The sequence below is a fragment of the Myxine glutinosa genome, chromosome 5 (genome assembly GCF_964187855.1).
Source record: "Myxine glutinosa chromosome 5, kmMyxGlut1.1, whole genome shotgun sequence".
Lineage (NCBI taxonomy): Eukaryota > Metazoa > Chordata > Myxini > Myxiniformes > Myxinidae > Myxine > Myxine glutinosa.
In genome coordinates this window covers 176,504,157-176,519,649 of record NC_136265.1, presented here as the reverse complement: position 1 = coordinate 176,519,649, position 15,493 = coordinate 176,504,157, and the positions used below count along the sequence as shown (strand labels likewise).

Genomic DNA, 15,493 nt, shown 5'->3' with positions numbered 1-15,493 from the left:
AAAAGTACAACCATGCAGTCAGGTCCTACATGTTGCTCTACGAGGCATTCGTGAGGCTGGCATGGAAGGGCTTCCTTCCATGCCGAGAAACCAATCAAAGGGAAGACCTCGTTCACGTGGAGGATGAGGAAGAAGGGCAGGTGGAATTGGACGATTCTGATGATAATGCTTGAGAATGGACATGAAATATTGACTTTCAGAACAAAGTGCCTTGTTATGCATGGATCACATCGATAAATTTGATGTTTGAGATTAAAGTAAACGATGATGGAGGACATTACAACCAGAAAAGCATACCCAATCATGAATGAATGAATGGACAATTGAGATGTTACAATTTCGCATTGAAATGTTGAAATACAGACGCTAAAATTTAACATTCATGTTTTCCTATTATTCTCATGTGACGCATGTAAAACAAGTTCTGACGATCTACACTTCTACCTAATGTGTTCCAGAGGGACAGTCTAACTCGCATACATACAATAATAGCAAAAACTGGTAAGATCTATTCAAATAATGTTTTGTGACCTTCAATCTTGTGGCACATGCTGGACTTATTGCACAGCTAATAACTGTGACAAAGCTGCCACTCCGGGACGGTTATCATATCAAAATATTATCTACAGGCATAGACCATTTCAAAACACCAAACTAGAAATTGCCACCTTGGTTGGTACCAATAAGTGAATAATCTGATTTGAGCCCACGCACTAACTACTCCAATGACTGCCATGGCCACGTGGTGCTAGATTTGACTCTCTCTCTCTGCAAGATGTACCTTGACTATGTTACAAGAAAGTACAAATATCCCCTCATCGATTTTGATGGATATTGAGCAAATCCATCTATGAAGGATATAACACATCTTCGTCGACCAGGAGGTACCACCGGTCTCAAAGTCAACTTTGTTGGAGGGATGCCCATCAAAATGAAGGAACACTTCTTGGCCAGCAGAACAAATAAAGAGGTTCATTATCGTGCTCGGCGAGAAGCCGCAAGAAAATGGGTGCGAGAATGTTCATGGAGAAAGTGATGCAGATTTGTTAATTGTCCAGACAGCGATAGAATCTGCTTCCACCTGTGCCACAATCATCATCGGAAAGGACGCATACCTTTAGATAATGCTTTGTTTTCTTGCTGACCACTTCCTTCAATCTGTTCCTCAGGTCAGAGAAAAAGCAATCCAACAAGACTCAGAAAATATGGAACATTCATTGCCTGCAGAGTGTTTTCGGTCCAGAGACGTGCAATTTGCTTCCATTTGTGCATGCAGTCTGTGGCTGTGACGCAACGTCACGTGTGTTTGGCGTTGGGAGAGCGATTGCTTTGAAGAAGCTGAAGAGCAATACTCACTTTAAGAACCAGACAGAAGTATTCTGCTGAGTAGCATCCACGGATGAGGTCACCTCAGCTGAAGAAGAGGTGCTTGTCTGCCTGTACAATGGCACCCCAGGTGATGGACTCCATGCACTGCATTACCAGCGATTTTGAGAGAAAGTTTCTGCAAGTACCTCTTCTGTGCAGGTTCCCACTCTGCCACCACCAGGTGCAGCAGCACGATATCACAGTACACGTGTGTATTTCCAAGTTCAGCAGTTGATGGGCAAGCTCTTGCATCCAGAAGTGGGGATGGGTATTGGCCCATGGTCTACTTGAACCACAAACAGATTTTTTTTTTCCACCAGCTCCAGAAACTCTACTGAAGGTGATCAGATGCAAATGAAATACGGACTGTAACACGAAACGGTGTAAAACATGCAAAAAAACATGGTCTGGAATGCTCAATAGCATATCGTGAGTGCAAGGGAAATAATGCAAACTCACTCTCACCTGCTATGCACAACATGGATGAAGAACTGTGACATGTCATACGTGGAGTGAAAATATCATACATGGAGTGAAAATGTCATACATTGAGTGAAAATGACATAAATAGACTGAAAATGTTATACATGGAGTGAAAATGTCATACATGGGGTGAAAATGGTCATACATGGGGTGAAAATGGTCATACATGGGGTGAAATGGTCATACATGGGGTGAAATGGTCATACATGGGGTGAAATGGTCATACATGGGGTGAAATGGTCATACATGGGGTGAAATGGTCATACATGGGGTGAAATGGTCATACATGGGGTGAAATGGTCATACATGGGGTGAAATGGTCATACATGGGGTGAAATGGTCATACATGGGGTGAAATGGTCATACATGGGGTGAAATGGTCATACATGGGGTGAAATGGTCATACATGGGGTGAAATGGTCATACATGGGGTGAAATGGTCATACATGGGGTGAAATGGTCATACATGGGGCGAAATGGTCATACATGGGGTGAAATGGTCATACATGGGGTGAAATGGTCATACATGGGGTGAAATGGTCATACATGGGGTGAAATGGTCATGCATGGGGTGAAATGGTCATGCATGTGGTGAAATGGTCATACATGGGGTGAAATGGTCATACATGGGGTGAAATGGTCATACATGGGGTGAAATGGTCATACATGGGGTGAAAATGTCGTACATGGAGTGAAAATGCTGTACATGGCGTGAAAATGTCATACATGGAGTGAAAAATGACATATGGAGTGAAAATGTCATACATGGGGTGAAAATGTCAAACAAGGGGTGAAAATGTCAAACAAGGGGTGAAAATGTCATAAATGGGGTGAAAATGTCATACATGGGGTGAAAATGTCATACATGGGGTGAAAATGTCATACATGGGGTGAAAATGTCATACATGGGGTGAAAATGTCATACATGGAGTGAAAATGTCATACATGGAGTGAAAATGTCATACATGGAGTGAAAATGTCATACATGGAGTGAAAATGTCATACATGGAGTGAAAATGTCATACATGGAATGAAAACGTCATACATTGAGTAAAAATGTCATACATGGAGTGAAAATGTCGTACGTAGAGTGAAAATGTCATACCTGGAGTGAAAAATGACATATGGAGTGAAAATGTCATACATGGGGTGAAAATGTCATACATGGGGTGAAAATGTACATGGAGTGAAAATGTCATACATGGAGTGAAATTGTCGTACATGGAAGGAAAATGTCGTACATGGAGTGAAAATGTCATACCTGGAGTGAAAATGTCATACCTGGAGTGAAAATGTCGTACATGGCATGAAAATGTCATACATGGAGTGAAAAATGACATATGGAGTGAAAAATGACATATGGAGTGAAAATGTCATACATGGGGTGAAAATGTCGTACATGAGGTGAAAATGTCGTACATGGGGTGAAAATGTCGTACATGGGGTTAAAATGTCGTACATGGGGTTAAAATGTCGTACATGGGGTGAAAATGTCGTACATGGGGTGAAAATGTCATACATGGGGTGAAAATGTCGTACATGGGGTGAAAATGTCGTACATGGGGTGAAAATGTCGTACATGGGGTGAAAATGTCGTACATGGGGTGAAAATGTCGTACATGGGGTGAAAATGTCGTACATGGGGTGAAAATGTCATACATGGGGTGAAAATGTCATACATGGGGTGAAAATGTCATACATGGGGTGAAAATGTCATACATGGGGTGAAAATGTCATACATGGGGTGAAAATGTCATACATGGGGTGAAAATGTCATACATGGGGTGAAAATGTCATACATGGGGTGAAAATGTCATACATGGGGTGAAAATGTCATACATGGGGTGAAAATGTCATACATGGGGTGAAAATGTCATACATGGGGTGAAAATGTCGTATATGGGGTGAAAATGTCATACATGGAGTGAAAATGTCATACATGGAGGGAAAATCTTGAACATGGAGTGAAAATGTCTGTAGTTTTGGATTCCTGTTTTTGTTAAACTAAATGATCTATTGTTCGCTTTTAATATTAATGTATGTTCTAAATTAATGGCATCATGAATGTGAAGTTCATAATTAATTAACTTACTCTATCTTGTGTACATCACATGCATAGATAGTGTGTAGCATGAACATATTACCTCACATACCCAGTATGTTTATCAGTTACATTCAAGGAGGTATCACATATCGGACAAATTGCACCATCATATTGTGTCAACATAACTGGTTAAAGTTCTCACACTGAGAATCAGTGGATGGGTCATAGACGGGTTCGGTGTATATTTTAATGTGATTATTCTGTGTCCATTTTGGATATAAATTATTAAATGTTCATCAGGTATTCATCAATGTAACACAGAAAAATAAATTATTAAATGTTCATCAGGTATTCATCAATGTAACACAGAAAAATAAATTATTAAATGTTCATCAGGTAATCATCAATGTAATATAGAAAAATAAATTATGAAATGGACATCAGGTATTCATCAATGTAACACAGAAAAATAAATTATTAAATGTTCATCAGGTAATCATCAATGTAACACAGAAAAATAAATTATTAAATGTTCATCAGGTAATCATCAATGTAACACAGAAAAATAAATTATTAAATGTTCATCAAGTAATCATCAATGTAACACAGAAAAATAAATTATTAAATATTCATCAGGTATTCATCAATGTAACACAGAAAAATAAATTATTAAATGTACATCAGGTATTCATCAATGTAACACAGAAAAATAAATTATTAAATGTACATCAGGTATTCATCAATGTAACACAGAAAAATAAATTATTAAATGTACATCAGGTATTCATCAATGTAACACAGAAAAATAAATTATTAAATGTACATCAGGTATTCATCAATGCAACACAGAAAAATAAATTATTAAATGTTCATCAGGTATTCATCAATGTAACACAGAAAAATAAACTATTAAATGTACATCAGGTATTCATCAATGTAACACAGAAAAATAAATTATTAAATGTACATCAGGTATTCATCAATGTAACACAGAAAAATAAATTATTAAATGTACATCAGGTATTCATCAATGTAACAGAAAAATAAATTATTAAATGTACATCAGGTATTCATCAATGTAACACAGAAAAATAAATTATTAAATGTACATCAGGTATTCATCAATGTAACACAGAAAAATAAATTATTAAATGTTCATCAGGTATTCATCAATGCAACACAGAAAAATAAATTATTAAATGTTCATCAGGTATTCATCAATGTAACACAGAAAAATAAATTATTAAATGTACATCAGGTAATCATCAATGTAACACAGAAAAATAAATTATTAAATGTACATCAGCCTCAGGTAATCATCAATGTAACACAGAAAAATAAATTATTAAATGTACATCAGGTATTCATCAATGTAACACAGAAAAATAAATTATTGTGCAATTAGTTCGAGGTTCACCGTTTTTTCCTGCTAGATTGACTGGACTACTGTAAGTGTAACGCACTGTAAGTGTAACGCACTAAGTGTAAGTGCATTGGATTTGGATACACCCCACTGTACTGTACTGCACTGTACTGTACTGTACTGCACAGTGCGCAGGTGCAAACGACGGACGGGATGTGATGAAGTTCGTGCATGAATTATATGATGAAGTGTAAAAACACCGAACCAGTCTCGACTCGATGAAAACGACGGCAGGAGGAGGAAGAGGAGGTAATCGACTTTGACATCAATAATTATAATCAATTCCACCAATGAGTATGACACAATCGATGAAAAGCGATTGACGAAATGAACAAAAGGAAAAGTAAAACAGCGTTTCTTGACTTAATCAAACAACTCACCTGATGGCGTCGATGAACAGTTAAATAATAATGACCCTTTGTCATTGTGTGAAATTACCTCATCCAGCAGGATCGATCACTTCCGGAGTCTCTCCATTTCCGCCTTTGGCACCGCCTCTTCTTTTTTTTTTTTAGAAATGACGCAATTCAAATAAAATTTCCCCCGAATGTTCGATAAATTTAAGATGAAGTTAATCTAAAACGATCCTTTAGTTAAACGTGAGTTGTGGTAGCGAAGTTTCCATAGTGTAGTGGTTATCACGTTCGCCTCACACGCGCAAGGTCCTTGGTTCGAAAACGGGTGGAAACATCTTATGTCTGTGCTGAGATTTTTATTTCCACCCGAATCAAAACTCAATTTTTTGTCTTTTGTTTTTTGTATACAAGGTCGAGGCTCGTGTAAGAGCTAACATTGATCAAACAAAAGACAAACTGACACATAAAACATATGATAAAGGGAGCGGGAGAACAACATGGAGAGCAGGGACTTCGGGAGATCTGTGGGAGGGAGAGGGTTTGGGGGGAGGAGGGATGGGAAGAGTGGAGGAGGGGTGGGAGAGGTAAGAAAAAAACAAAAAAACACATGGACACTGCTAGGACTTCCAGGAAAGAAGTCGGTATTTCAAAAAAGGTGGATCTGGGGTGAATTAACGGGGGTAGAAAAGATCAAGGTTTTGGATGGGGGAAGATAAGAGATGGTGGTGGACAGTCGTTTTAAAAACCTGGAGGGAGGAGTGGGATTGAAGAGAGTGAGGGAGTTTGTTCCAGAGGCGGGAGAAAAGAGGAATGAAGGAGTGAAGGTGAATTGAGAGTCTTGATTTTGGCAGTTTAACCATAAGACGGTTGCTGGCAGATCTTGTGCGACCTGCAGGAATATTTGGGGGACAGAGCACAGAGAGAGCTGGGGGAGCAAGGCCGGAGATGAGTCGGTAGAAGACAGAAAGACCACCAACCTGCCTGTGGTGAATGAGTGAAACACCCTCAGAATCAGCTTCATCGCAGGAGATTCCAATGATTCTGAAAGCTTTGGTTTCAACAGCGTTAAGCTGAGCTAGGTGTGAGGCAGGGGCACCGGCCCAGAGGGGAGAGCAGTATTCTATTGAGCTGCGGATGAAAGCCTTGTATGTGGTGAGGAGCTCAAGTGTGCCAAGGAAGGACTTCGCACCACGGAAGATGCTCAATCAGCGACTGGCTTTGGAGGCCAGCTTTGAAATGTGGTTTTCCCAAGAAAGATCATGGCAGATAGTGAGACCCAAAAGCTTGAGCGACAGAACTTCTTGAAGAGGATTGTTGAGAAAGTAGATTGGAGGGTTGTCCAGTCGGTCTTTTCAGAGAGACATAGTGAGAGTGTGACATTTGTCAGGATTGAAAGACATGTTCCACATGTTTGACCAGTCTGTGATTTTGTCCAGGTCTGCAGAGAGTGAGGAGGCTGCAGACTGCTGATCTGAGGGATGAGGAATGGAGCGGCAGAGAGTGGAGTCATCAGCAAAGAGATAGAGAGGATTTTCCAGAGAGTCGGAGAGATCATTGATGAAGACCAGAAAAAGCACAGGGCCCAGAACACTACCTTGGGGAACTCCAGCCTGAACAGAAAGGGGAGATGAGAGAAAACCATTCAGGGCCACACGTTGACTATGACCAGAGAGGAAGTCTGCAAGCCAAGCGTGGAGATTTCCATGGATACCATAGGAGAGTTTGGTGAGCAGAGCTGGGTGCCAGACCGTATCGAAGGCACGTGATATGTCAAGGGAGACAGCTCTGATTTCCTGTTTGGCATTCAGGACCTCCATCCATTGTTGAGATAGCAGAAGCAATATGTCCAGAGTAGAATGACCTGGTCTGAATCCAAATTGATGATCCGAGATCAAGCCATTGGAGAAATGGAAGGATTTGATGTCAGAAGCGATGATTGATTCCATGACCTTGCTGATTATTGGAAGCTCACAAAATTGCACAAAATTGCAACTCACAAAATTGCAAGAACTATAACTTATAGAGCGGAAAATGTGAAATCACAAGATGTTTTCTCAGCAGGACTAAATTTGGCTTTCTCCTGATTTCCCCTCTCTCCACCATCCTTCCCTTTTCCCACTCTTTCACTCCATCCAACTCAAACTATGAAGGTAATAATTTAATCACTTTACTGGATTTACTGGAGGTTGAGACATGAAGCATTGCTTATTTGACCTCGTTACTCTTCCAAAAACGCATTGGTAAGAGCCATACTTCAATGGATGGCCAGCCCAAGGTGTCTCTAGTGCGGATTTTAACTGGTTAATAGTAGTTGCCTTGACAGTGTAGCCCAGTAGTGCATTCCAATTGCTGACACTTCTAAGAATGAAAGCAGTTTGCCTTAGATGAGATCTACTGTACTTTTTCCTGATATTCATGCCGTGGCCTCTAGTTCTCAAACTCTCTCCCATCACAAATAATTTCTTAACATCGACTTGGTCAATTCCCTTATGCATTTTCAAGATCTGAATAAGTCCAGCCTGTTGTCTCCTGGATATACTATTGGAGGCAACTTCAATGCTTTCAGTCTTTCTGAATATTCTGATGATGAAAATGGTTGCCTGGTTCTCTTGGTCTATTGCAGGCCTGTGTCACTCCGGTTATTCAGTAGTGCATATAATATCTGAGTGCACCATTGCCTGTTTTTGTCCATGACAAAAGCCATGCTGTGTCTGAAATGTAGTACCTACTGAGACTTTGTTTTTGTCAAAAGCTTGAGTTGATGGTGCTTTTGGATTCTCTCACAGTTTTGGTAACTCACAAGCTGCCCATTCTCTGTCTGATTTCCTTATTGCTGAGTCATGCTTTATTCTCACAATCTGCAGGACCTGCCTGTATGTTATGGGCCTAGTAGCGAGCACGCAGCAGGGCTGTGACGCTTTACGACCACTCGGCTGGGAGGGCGTGCGGCGCGCACTACATCATCCATGGCCTTTGCCACCTGATGACGGGCTCGTCCCTCCACCCCCTCCACTACCTGGGCCCCTTCCTCGTCGACTACCCTCTACGCCAAGCTCCATCAGCCTGCGCTCTGGTTCTGTTGGATCTAGGCACACGTCTGAAGGAGAAGGACTGGGTGAGACAATCCTGGGCATATTCTTATCATGGAACCCTTAAGATCATATAATGATATATACATATCAGAAAAAGTTTATAAATGCAAAAGCTGGATTTACAAGTCGGTAGAGCCAACGTTTCTGCGAGAATCCACTCGCTTTGTTCGCGGCAGATGTTGAAGTGAAGAAGAAGCTTTTACTGATTTACTTCGACTGGTTGAATCATAACAACCTGCATCAATGATATATACATATATTTATCGCCTTTCCAGGGCTCGCCCAGAGCGTCCGGGCATGCCCGCTATCGCCTTTCCAGGGCTCGCCCAGAGCGTCCGGGCATGCCCGCTATCGCCTTTCCAGGGCTCGCCCAGAGCGTCCGGGCATGCCCGCTATCGCCTTTCCAGTGCTCGCCCAGAGCGCCCGGGCACGCCCAGCCTCGACTTGCCAGGCCGCAGCCAAACACGCCCGGGCAGGTCCAGACTCGCCTTTCCAAGGCTCGCCCTTGATACCCGGGCATGCCCGGTATAGCTTTTGCCGGGCAAACTTCCCGACATAAATGTGTATATATATTGCTGCCCGATAAACGGGCTTGTCAGAATACCTGAGCTGTTTTGTTTCAATAAAGCAACTCGGACGAATTCCGTCTTTGGTCGCGTCAATTCTTTCGACTCGCGTTGGAGCGCAGTTCCTTCATTGGTCTGCGCTCCAGACCAATGCGGTCTGCCAATGCGGTCCAATGCGGTCCAATGCTCCAGACCAATGCGGTCTGCGGTCTGCGATCGGTCTGCGAAGGAACTGCGCTCCAACGCGAGTCGAAAGAATTGACGCGACCAAAGACGGAATTCGTCCGAGTTGCTTTATTGAAACAAAACAGCTCAGGTATTCTGACAAGCCCGTTTATCGGGCAGCAATATATATACACATTTATGTCGGGAAGTTTGCCCGGCAAAAGCTATACCGGGCATGCCCGGGTGTCGAGGGCGAGCCTTGGAAAGGCGAGTCTGGACCTGCCCGGGCGTGTTTGGCTGCGGCCTGGCAAGTCGAGGCTGGGCGTGCCCGGGCGCTCTGGGCGAGCCCTGGAAAGGCGATAGCGGGCATGCCCGGACGCTCTGGGCGAGCCCTGGAAAGGCGATAGCGGGCATGCCCGGACGCTCTGGGCGAGCCCTGGAAAGGCGATAGCGGGCATGCCCGGACGCTCTGGGCGAGCCCTGAAAAGGCGATAGCGGGCATGCCCGGACGCTCTGGGCGAGCCCTGGAAAGGCGAGAGCGGGCATGCCCGGGAAAGACGAGACCGGGCGTGCCCGGGAGGTTCGGGCGTGCCCGGGAACAGTGAGTCCGGGCATGCCCGGGAGAGGCGCGTCTGGCCGTGTTCTGGCCGGTGCAAGGCGATTGTGTGCATCCAGCGGTAACCGCTACACACGCCCCTCCAGAATCGACCTGCACCGGCAGGGTCAATTTAAGGGGGGTCCGGATGACCCGGCCGAAGCGACCCCTGGAGGGTCGTGGGGAGGGGTCCGATGTGGTGGTGGGTGGTCGAGCGGGGGGAACTGTGGACGGGGGGCGGCCTCGCCGTGGAGGAAGGGCCAACCGTGGTGGTCGGTCGACGTCCATGTGCGCCGGTTTGAGGCGGTCCACAGAAATCCGGTCCAGCCGGCCGCCGAAGTCGACGATGAAAGACTTGTCGCCCCGTCGCAGGACCCGGAAGGGCCCGTCGTACGGCGGCCGGAGTGGCCCCCGGTGCGCGTCATGATGCACAAAGACGTACTCCGCTGTGCGAAGCGCCGGGGGGACGTAGGACTGGGGGCCACCGTGGCGGGACGTCGGCACGGGGGCAAATCGTCGGGCGGCCTCCTGGAGGTCCGAGCGCTGGCGAGTGGCGGACCAGGGACTGGTAGCGTCGGGCACGAATTCGCCCGGGACGCGGAGCGGCTGGCCGTAGACGAGCTCGGCGGCGGACGCCTGGAGGTCTTCCTTGGGGGCCGTGCGAAGGCCCAAAAGGACCCACGGCAGCCGGTCGGCCCAACCGTCGTCCTGAAGGCCGGCCATGAGTGCCGCCTTCATGGAGCGGTGAAACCGCTCGCACAACCCATTGGCTTGGGGGTGGTAGGCCGTGGTGCGGTGCAGCGTGACCCCCAACGAAAGGGCGACCGCGCCCCAAAGCTCAGACGTGAACTGTGGGCCGCGGTCGGACGAGATGTCCGCTGGTGCGCCGAAGCGCGCGACCCAGGTGGCGATGAACGCCTGCGCCACGTCGGCGGTGGTGGTGGAGGCGAGGGGCACAGCCTCCGGCCACCTGGTGGTCCTGTCCACCATGGTGAGCAGGTGGGTGAACCCCCGCGAGGGGGGCAGGGGACCCACCAGGTCCACGTGGACGTGGTCAAAACGCCGTTCAGGCACGGCGAAAGGTGCCAGCGGGGCCTGGGTGTGGCGGTGGACCTTGACCCGCTGGCAGGCCGTGCAGGCGTTGGCCCAGTCGCGGATGTTTCGTCGAAGGCCGTGCCAGACGAAACGCGCCGACACCAGCTTCTGAGGAGCTTTCCGGCCCGGGTGAGAAAGGCCGTGGATGGAGGCGAAGATGCGGCGCTGCCAGGAAACGGGCATGATGGGGCGAGGCTGGCCCTGGGAGACGTCGCAGAGCAGGACGGTGCCCGCGAAGGGAATGTCGGCCAGGCGGAGGCCCGTGTCCGCCGCACGGAGTGCCTGCACCGAGGCGTCGGTGGTCTGGTCGGCCGCCATGAGCGCGAAGTCCATGCCGAGGTGGACCGCATTCGCGCTGGCCCGAGAAAGACAGTCGGCCACGGCGTTGTCTTTGCCGGCGACGTGCCGGATGTCCGTGGTGAACTCCGACACGGCGGAGAGGTGGCGCTGCTGGCGGGCCGACCACGGCTCCGTGAACTTAGCCATTGCGTAGACCAACGGCTTGTGGTCGACGAAAGCCGTGAACGGGCGGCCCTCCAGGAGGTGTCGGAAATGGCGAACGGCCAGGAATAGCCCGAGCAGCTCGCGGTCGAACGTGCTGTAGTTTAACTCGTTCGGCCGGAGTTGCCGGCTGAAAAAAGCGAGTGGCTGCCAAACCCCGTCCACCCATTGCTCATGGACGGTGCCCACCGCGTAGTTGGAGGCGTCCGTAGTGAGGGCAATGGGCGCGTTGAGCACCGGGTGAGCCAGCAGCGTTGCGTCGGCGAGGGCCCGTTTGGCGCTGGCGAAGGCCGCGTCCATGGCCGTGGACCAAACAATGTCATGCTTGGCCGGCTTGCCCCGGAGGGCCTCGTAAAGGGGCCGCATGAGCTGAGCAGCGCGGGGCACGAATCGGTGATAAAAATTCACCATGCCGAGGAACTCTTGGAGGGCCTTGATGGAACGGGGAGGCGGGAACGTGGTGATGGCCTCAACCTTGGTCGGCAGCGGCACGGCCCCGGTCTTGGTGATGCGGTGGCCCAAAAAGTCAACGGTCGTCGCGCCGAAGTGGCATTTGACCGGGTTGACAATTAAGCCGTGCTCGCTGAGGCGACCGAACAGTGTTCGGAGGTGGAGGAGGTGCTCGGCGCGGGACGTGCTGGCGACGAGGATATCGTCCAGATAGACGAAAAGAAACGGCAGGTCGCGCAGCACGCCGTCCATCAAGCGCTGGAACGCCTGGGCCGCGTTCTTGAGGCCAAACGGCATCCGCAAAAATTCGAACAGGCCGAACGGCGTGATGACGGCCGTCTTCGGGACGTCGGCCGCCCGGACAGGTACCTGGTGGTAGCCCCGTATCAGGTCAATTTTCGAAAAGATGACCCGTCCCGCCAAACGGGCGGAAAAGTCCTGAATATGCGGGATCGGGTACCTGTCGGGGGTGGTAGCATCGTTGAGACGGCGGTAGTCACCACACGTGCGCCATCCACCCCCCGGCTTTGGCACGATGTGCAGTGGCGAGGCCCACGCGCTATCGGAGCGCAGCACGATGCCGAGGTGCTCCAACGCGTCGAACTCGGCCTTCGCCACGGCGAGCTTGGCCGGGTCGAGGCGGCGGGCCCTGGCGTAGACCGGCGGGCCCGTAGTGGGTATGTGGTGCTCGATCCCGTGCCGCACCGCGACGGCCGAAAACGTCGGCCGCGTGAGGGCCGGGAATTCCGTGAGCAGGCGAGCGAACTCGTTCGCTGCCGGGAGGGCGCACGCCAGTTCGGTCGGCGCGGAGCTGCTCATCGTGCACGCCAGGGAGCTGAAGGTCTCGGCGTTGACAAGGCGACGACGTTTGACGTCGACCAGCAGCCCGTGCGCGCAGAGGAAGTCGGCGCCCAGCAAAGCCATGGGGACGCAGGCGGTCACAAAGGTCCATTGAAAACGCTGGCTGCCGAAGCAGAGGGTGACGACGCGTGGGCCGAAAGTGCGTATGGCCGAGCCATTAGCAGCGACCAAAGAGGGGCCGCAAACGGCGTCCCGCCTGTCCTGCTCGGAGGCGGGTATGACGCTCAGTTGGGCGCCGGTGTCACACAGGAAACGCCGCCCAGACGCTTTGTCCCGAATAAACAGCAAGTTGCCCAAGTGGCCGGCGCTCATGGCTGGGAATGAACGCCGGCCCGGCCGTTTCCCGACCTGCCGAAAGTGCACGGGGGCCGGCACGTCCGAGCCTTGTGTCCGAACCTGGCATGGTAATAACACCACGCACGGTCAGGTGGAGGCCCCGGCCGTCGTGTCGGAAGCGGGCGGTGCGGCGTGGCGGCCGCCAGTTGCACCGGCAGTTCGGCCTCCAACCGCGCAGGGCGCTCGGGCGTCGTGGGCGTCGCCTCGGACGGCGGCGGGCTCCAGGTAACCGCGCCGATGTGCTGGCCCGCCGAGGAGATCTTATCGGCTTCCCTGGCGAGGGCGCGGGAATCCGTGATCAACGTGCCAGCCAGGGCGAGGCGTACCGGGTGAGGCAGCTGGCGAAGGAAGAGCTCGCGGAACAGAAAATCCGGAGAGTGCTCACCGAGCAACGAGAGCATATAGTCCATGCGCTCTGACGGGCGCGTGTCGCCGAGCTCGGGCAGAGCGAGCAGGCGCCGTGCGCGTGCTGCCGGTGAGAGGGCGAAAGCATCGAGGAGGAGTGTCTTCAGCGCGTCGTATTTGTCAGCAGCCGGCGGGTGCTCGAGGAGGCTCAAGGCGCGGGCCGCGGTGGCGGAACCGAGCGCCGCCACAACATGGTGGAAGCGGGTGTCGTCCGCGGTGATGCCTCGCAGGGCGAACTGAGAGTCCGCCTGAGCGAACCAAACAGCGGCGTGAGCCTCCCAGAAGGTAGGCAGTTTAAGCGTCACTGCTGTATCCATGTCGGTAGGTCACCAATGAAGGAACTGCGCTCCAACGCGAGTCGAAAGAATTGACGCGACCAAAGACGGAATTCGTCCGAGTTGCTTTATTGAAACAAAACAGCTCAGGTATTCTGACAAGCCCGTTTATCGGGCAGCAATATATATACACATTTATGTCGGGAAGTTTGCCCGGCAAAAGCTATACCGGGCATGCCCGGGTGTCAAGGGCGAGCCTTGGAAAGGCGAGTCTGGACCTGCCCGGGCGTGTTTGGCTGCGGCCTGGCAAGTCGAGGCTGGGCGTGCCCGGGCGCTCTGGGCGAGCCCTGGAAAGGCGATAGCGGGCATGCCCGGACGCTCTGGGCGAGCCCTGGAAAGGCGATAGCGGGCATGCCCGGACGCTCTGGGCGAGCCCTGAAAAGGCGATAGCGGGCATGCCCGGACGCTCTGGGCGAGCCCTGAAAAGGCGATAGCGGACATGCCCGGACGCTCTGGGCGAGCCCTGGAAAGGCGAGAGCGGGCATGCCCGGGAGAGGCGCGTCTGGCCGTGTTCTGGCCGGTGCAAGGCGATTGTGTGCATCCAGCGGTAACCGCTACAGAACCCTTAAGATCATATAATGATATATACATATCAGTAAAAGTTTATAAATGCAAAAGCTGGATTTACAAGTCGGTAGAGCCAACGTTTCTGCGAGAATCCACTCGCTTTGTTCGCGGCAGATGTTGAAGTGAAGAAGAAGCTTTTACTGATTTACTTCGACTGGTTGAATCATAACAACCTGCATCAATGATATATACATATATTTATACATAGTAATGGACTGGGTGTCCCTAACAGGTGACGTAAAATCGTTGGAGATAAATATACTCCCAAGATGCTGAGCGTCGAGGTTTTAATTTCAATTTCAAAGCGCGAAATGTCAGCTTGAGAAAATGTTAAGATCCTCAATTTGCTTGCACATGCCCAGAACCGAACTCGTGCATTCACTCTGGCAAAATTCTGGCTCACCGAGAAAGTGATTGAACCCAGGAACCAACAGGAATGAATAAATAATAACGTTTAATTTTGTTGTTATTCTCCTCCTCTTCCCTTAATGAGGGATGAGGTCCGATGGCACCAAGCTCCTGCCTTGCTGTGACCACGATACTTCTCTACTCCCCTCTGTCCTCAGCCAACTCTCTCCACCTTCCAACCATCTCCACCTTACTTATATCCCTCTTCACACAATACTCCCATCTCAAATTCTCCCATCCTCCCGTGGTTGACCTCTTTTCCTTGTACCTTGTTCCATCAACCTATCCGCTCTGTTTGCCATTCTCTCTTTCCCCCATCCGCACTAAATGTTCAGCCCATGCCATATTTAATAAAATTTGTAAATCAAACGTAGGAAGGAGCACATACAACGAAAATCGTAGGAAGGAGGAAGTTTCGAGCGGTACGAGCGGTTGTAAATCAA

The 15,493-nt window shown here is 49.6% G+C and overlaps 1 protein-coding gene and 1 non-coding gene across 13 annotated transcripts in view; one reads left to right on the top strand and one right to left on the bottom strand.

Annotated features, from left to right (window-relative positions):
* Positions 1 to 15,493, bottom strand: part of PIGQ (phosphatidylinositol glycan anchor biosynthesis class Q) — a 57,851-nt gene that overhangs the window by 24,151 nt on the left and 18,207 nt on the right. The window contains exon 1 of one of the 12 annotated variants that reach the window (XM_068115475.2): positions 5,757 to 5,817. The exons of 4 other annotated variants lie outside the window; for them this stretch is intronic. Coding sequence is in view for 1 of the 8 variants with exons in the window: in XM_068115477.2 (XP_067971578.1) it covers positions 5,757 to 5,761 (5 nt within the window). In the remaining 7 variants the exon portion in view is untranslated. Of the gene's footprint in view, positions 1 to 1,356; positions 1,703 to 5,698; positions 5,818 to 15,493 lie in introns of those variants that run through there. 7 more of the 12 variants (XM_078779129.1, XM_068115477.2, XM_078779128.1 and 4 more) reach the window with 7 other exon arrangements.
* TRNAV-CAC (transfer RNA valine (anticodon CAC)) lies at positions 5,936 to 6,008 on the top strand. Its single transcript has one exon. It is a non-coding gene; the product is annotated as a tRNA-Val (tRNA).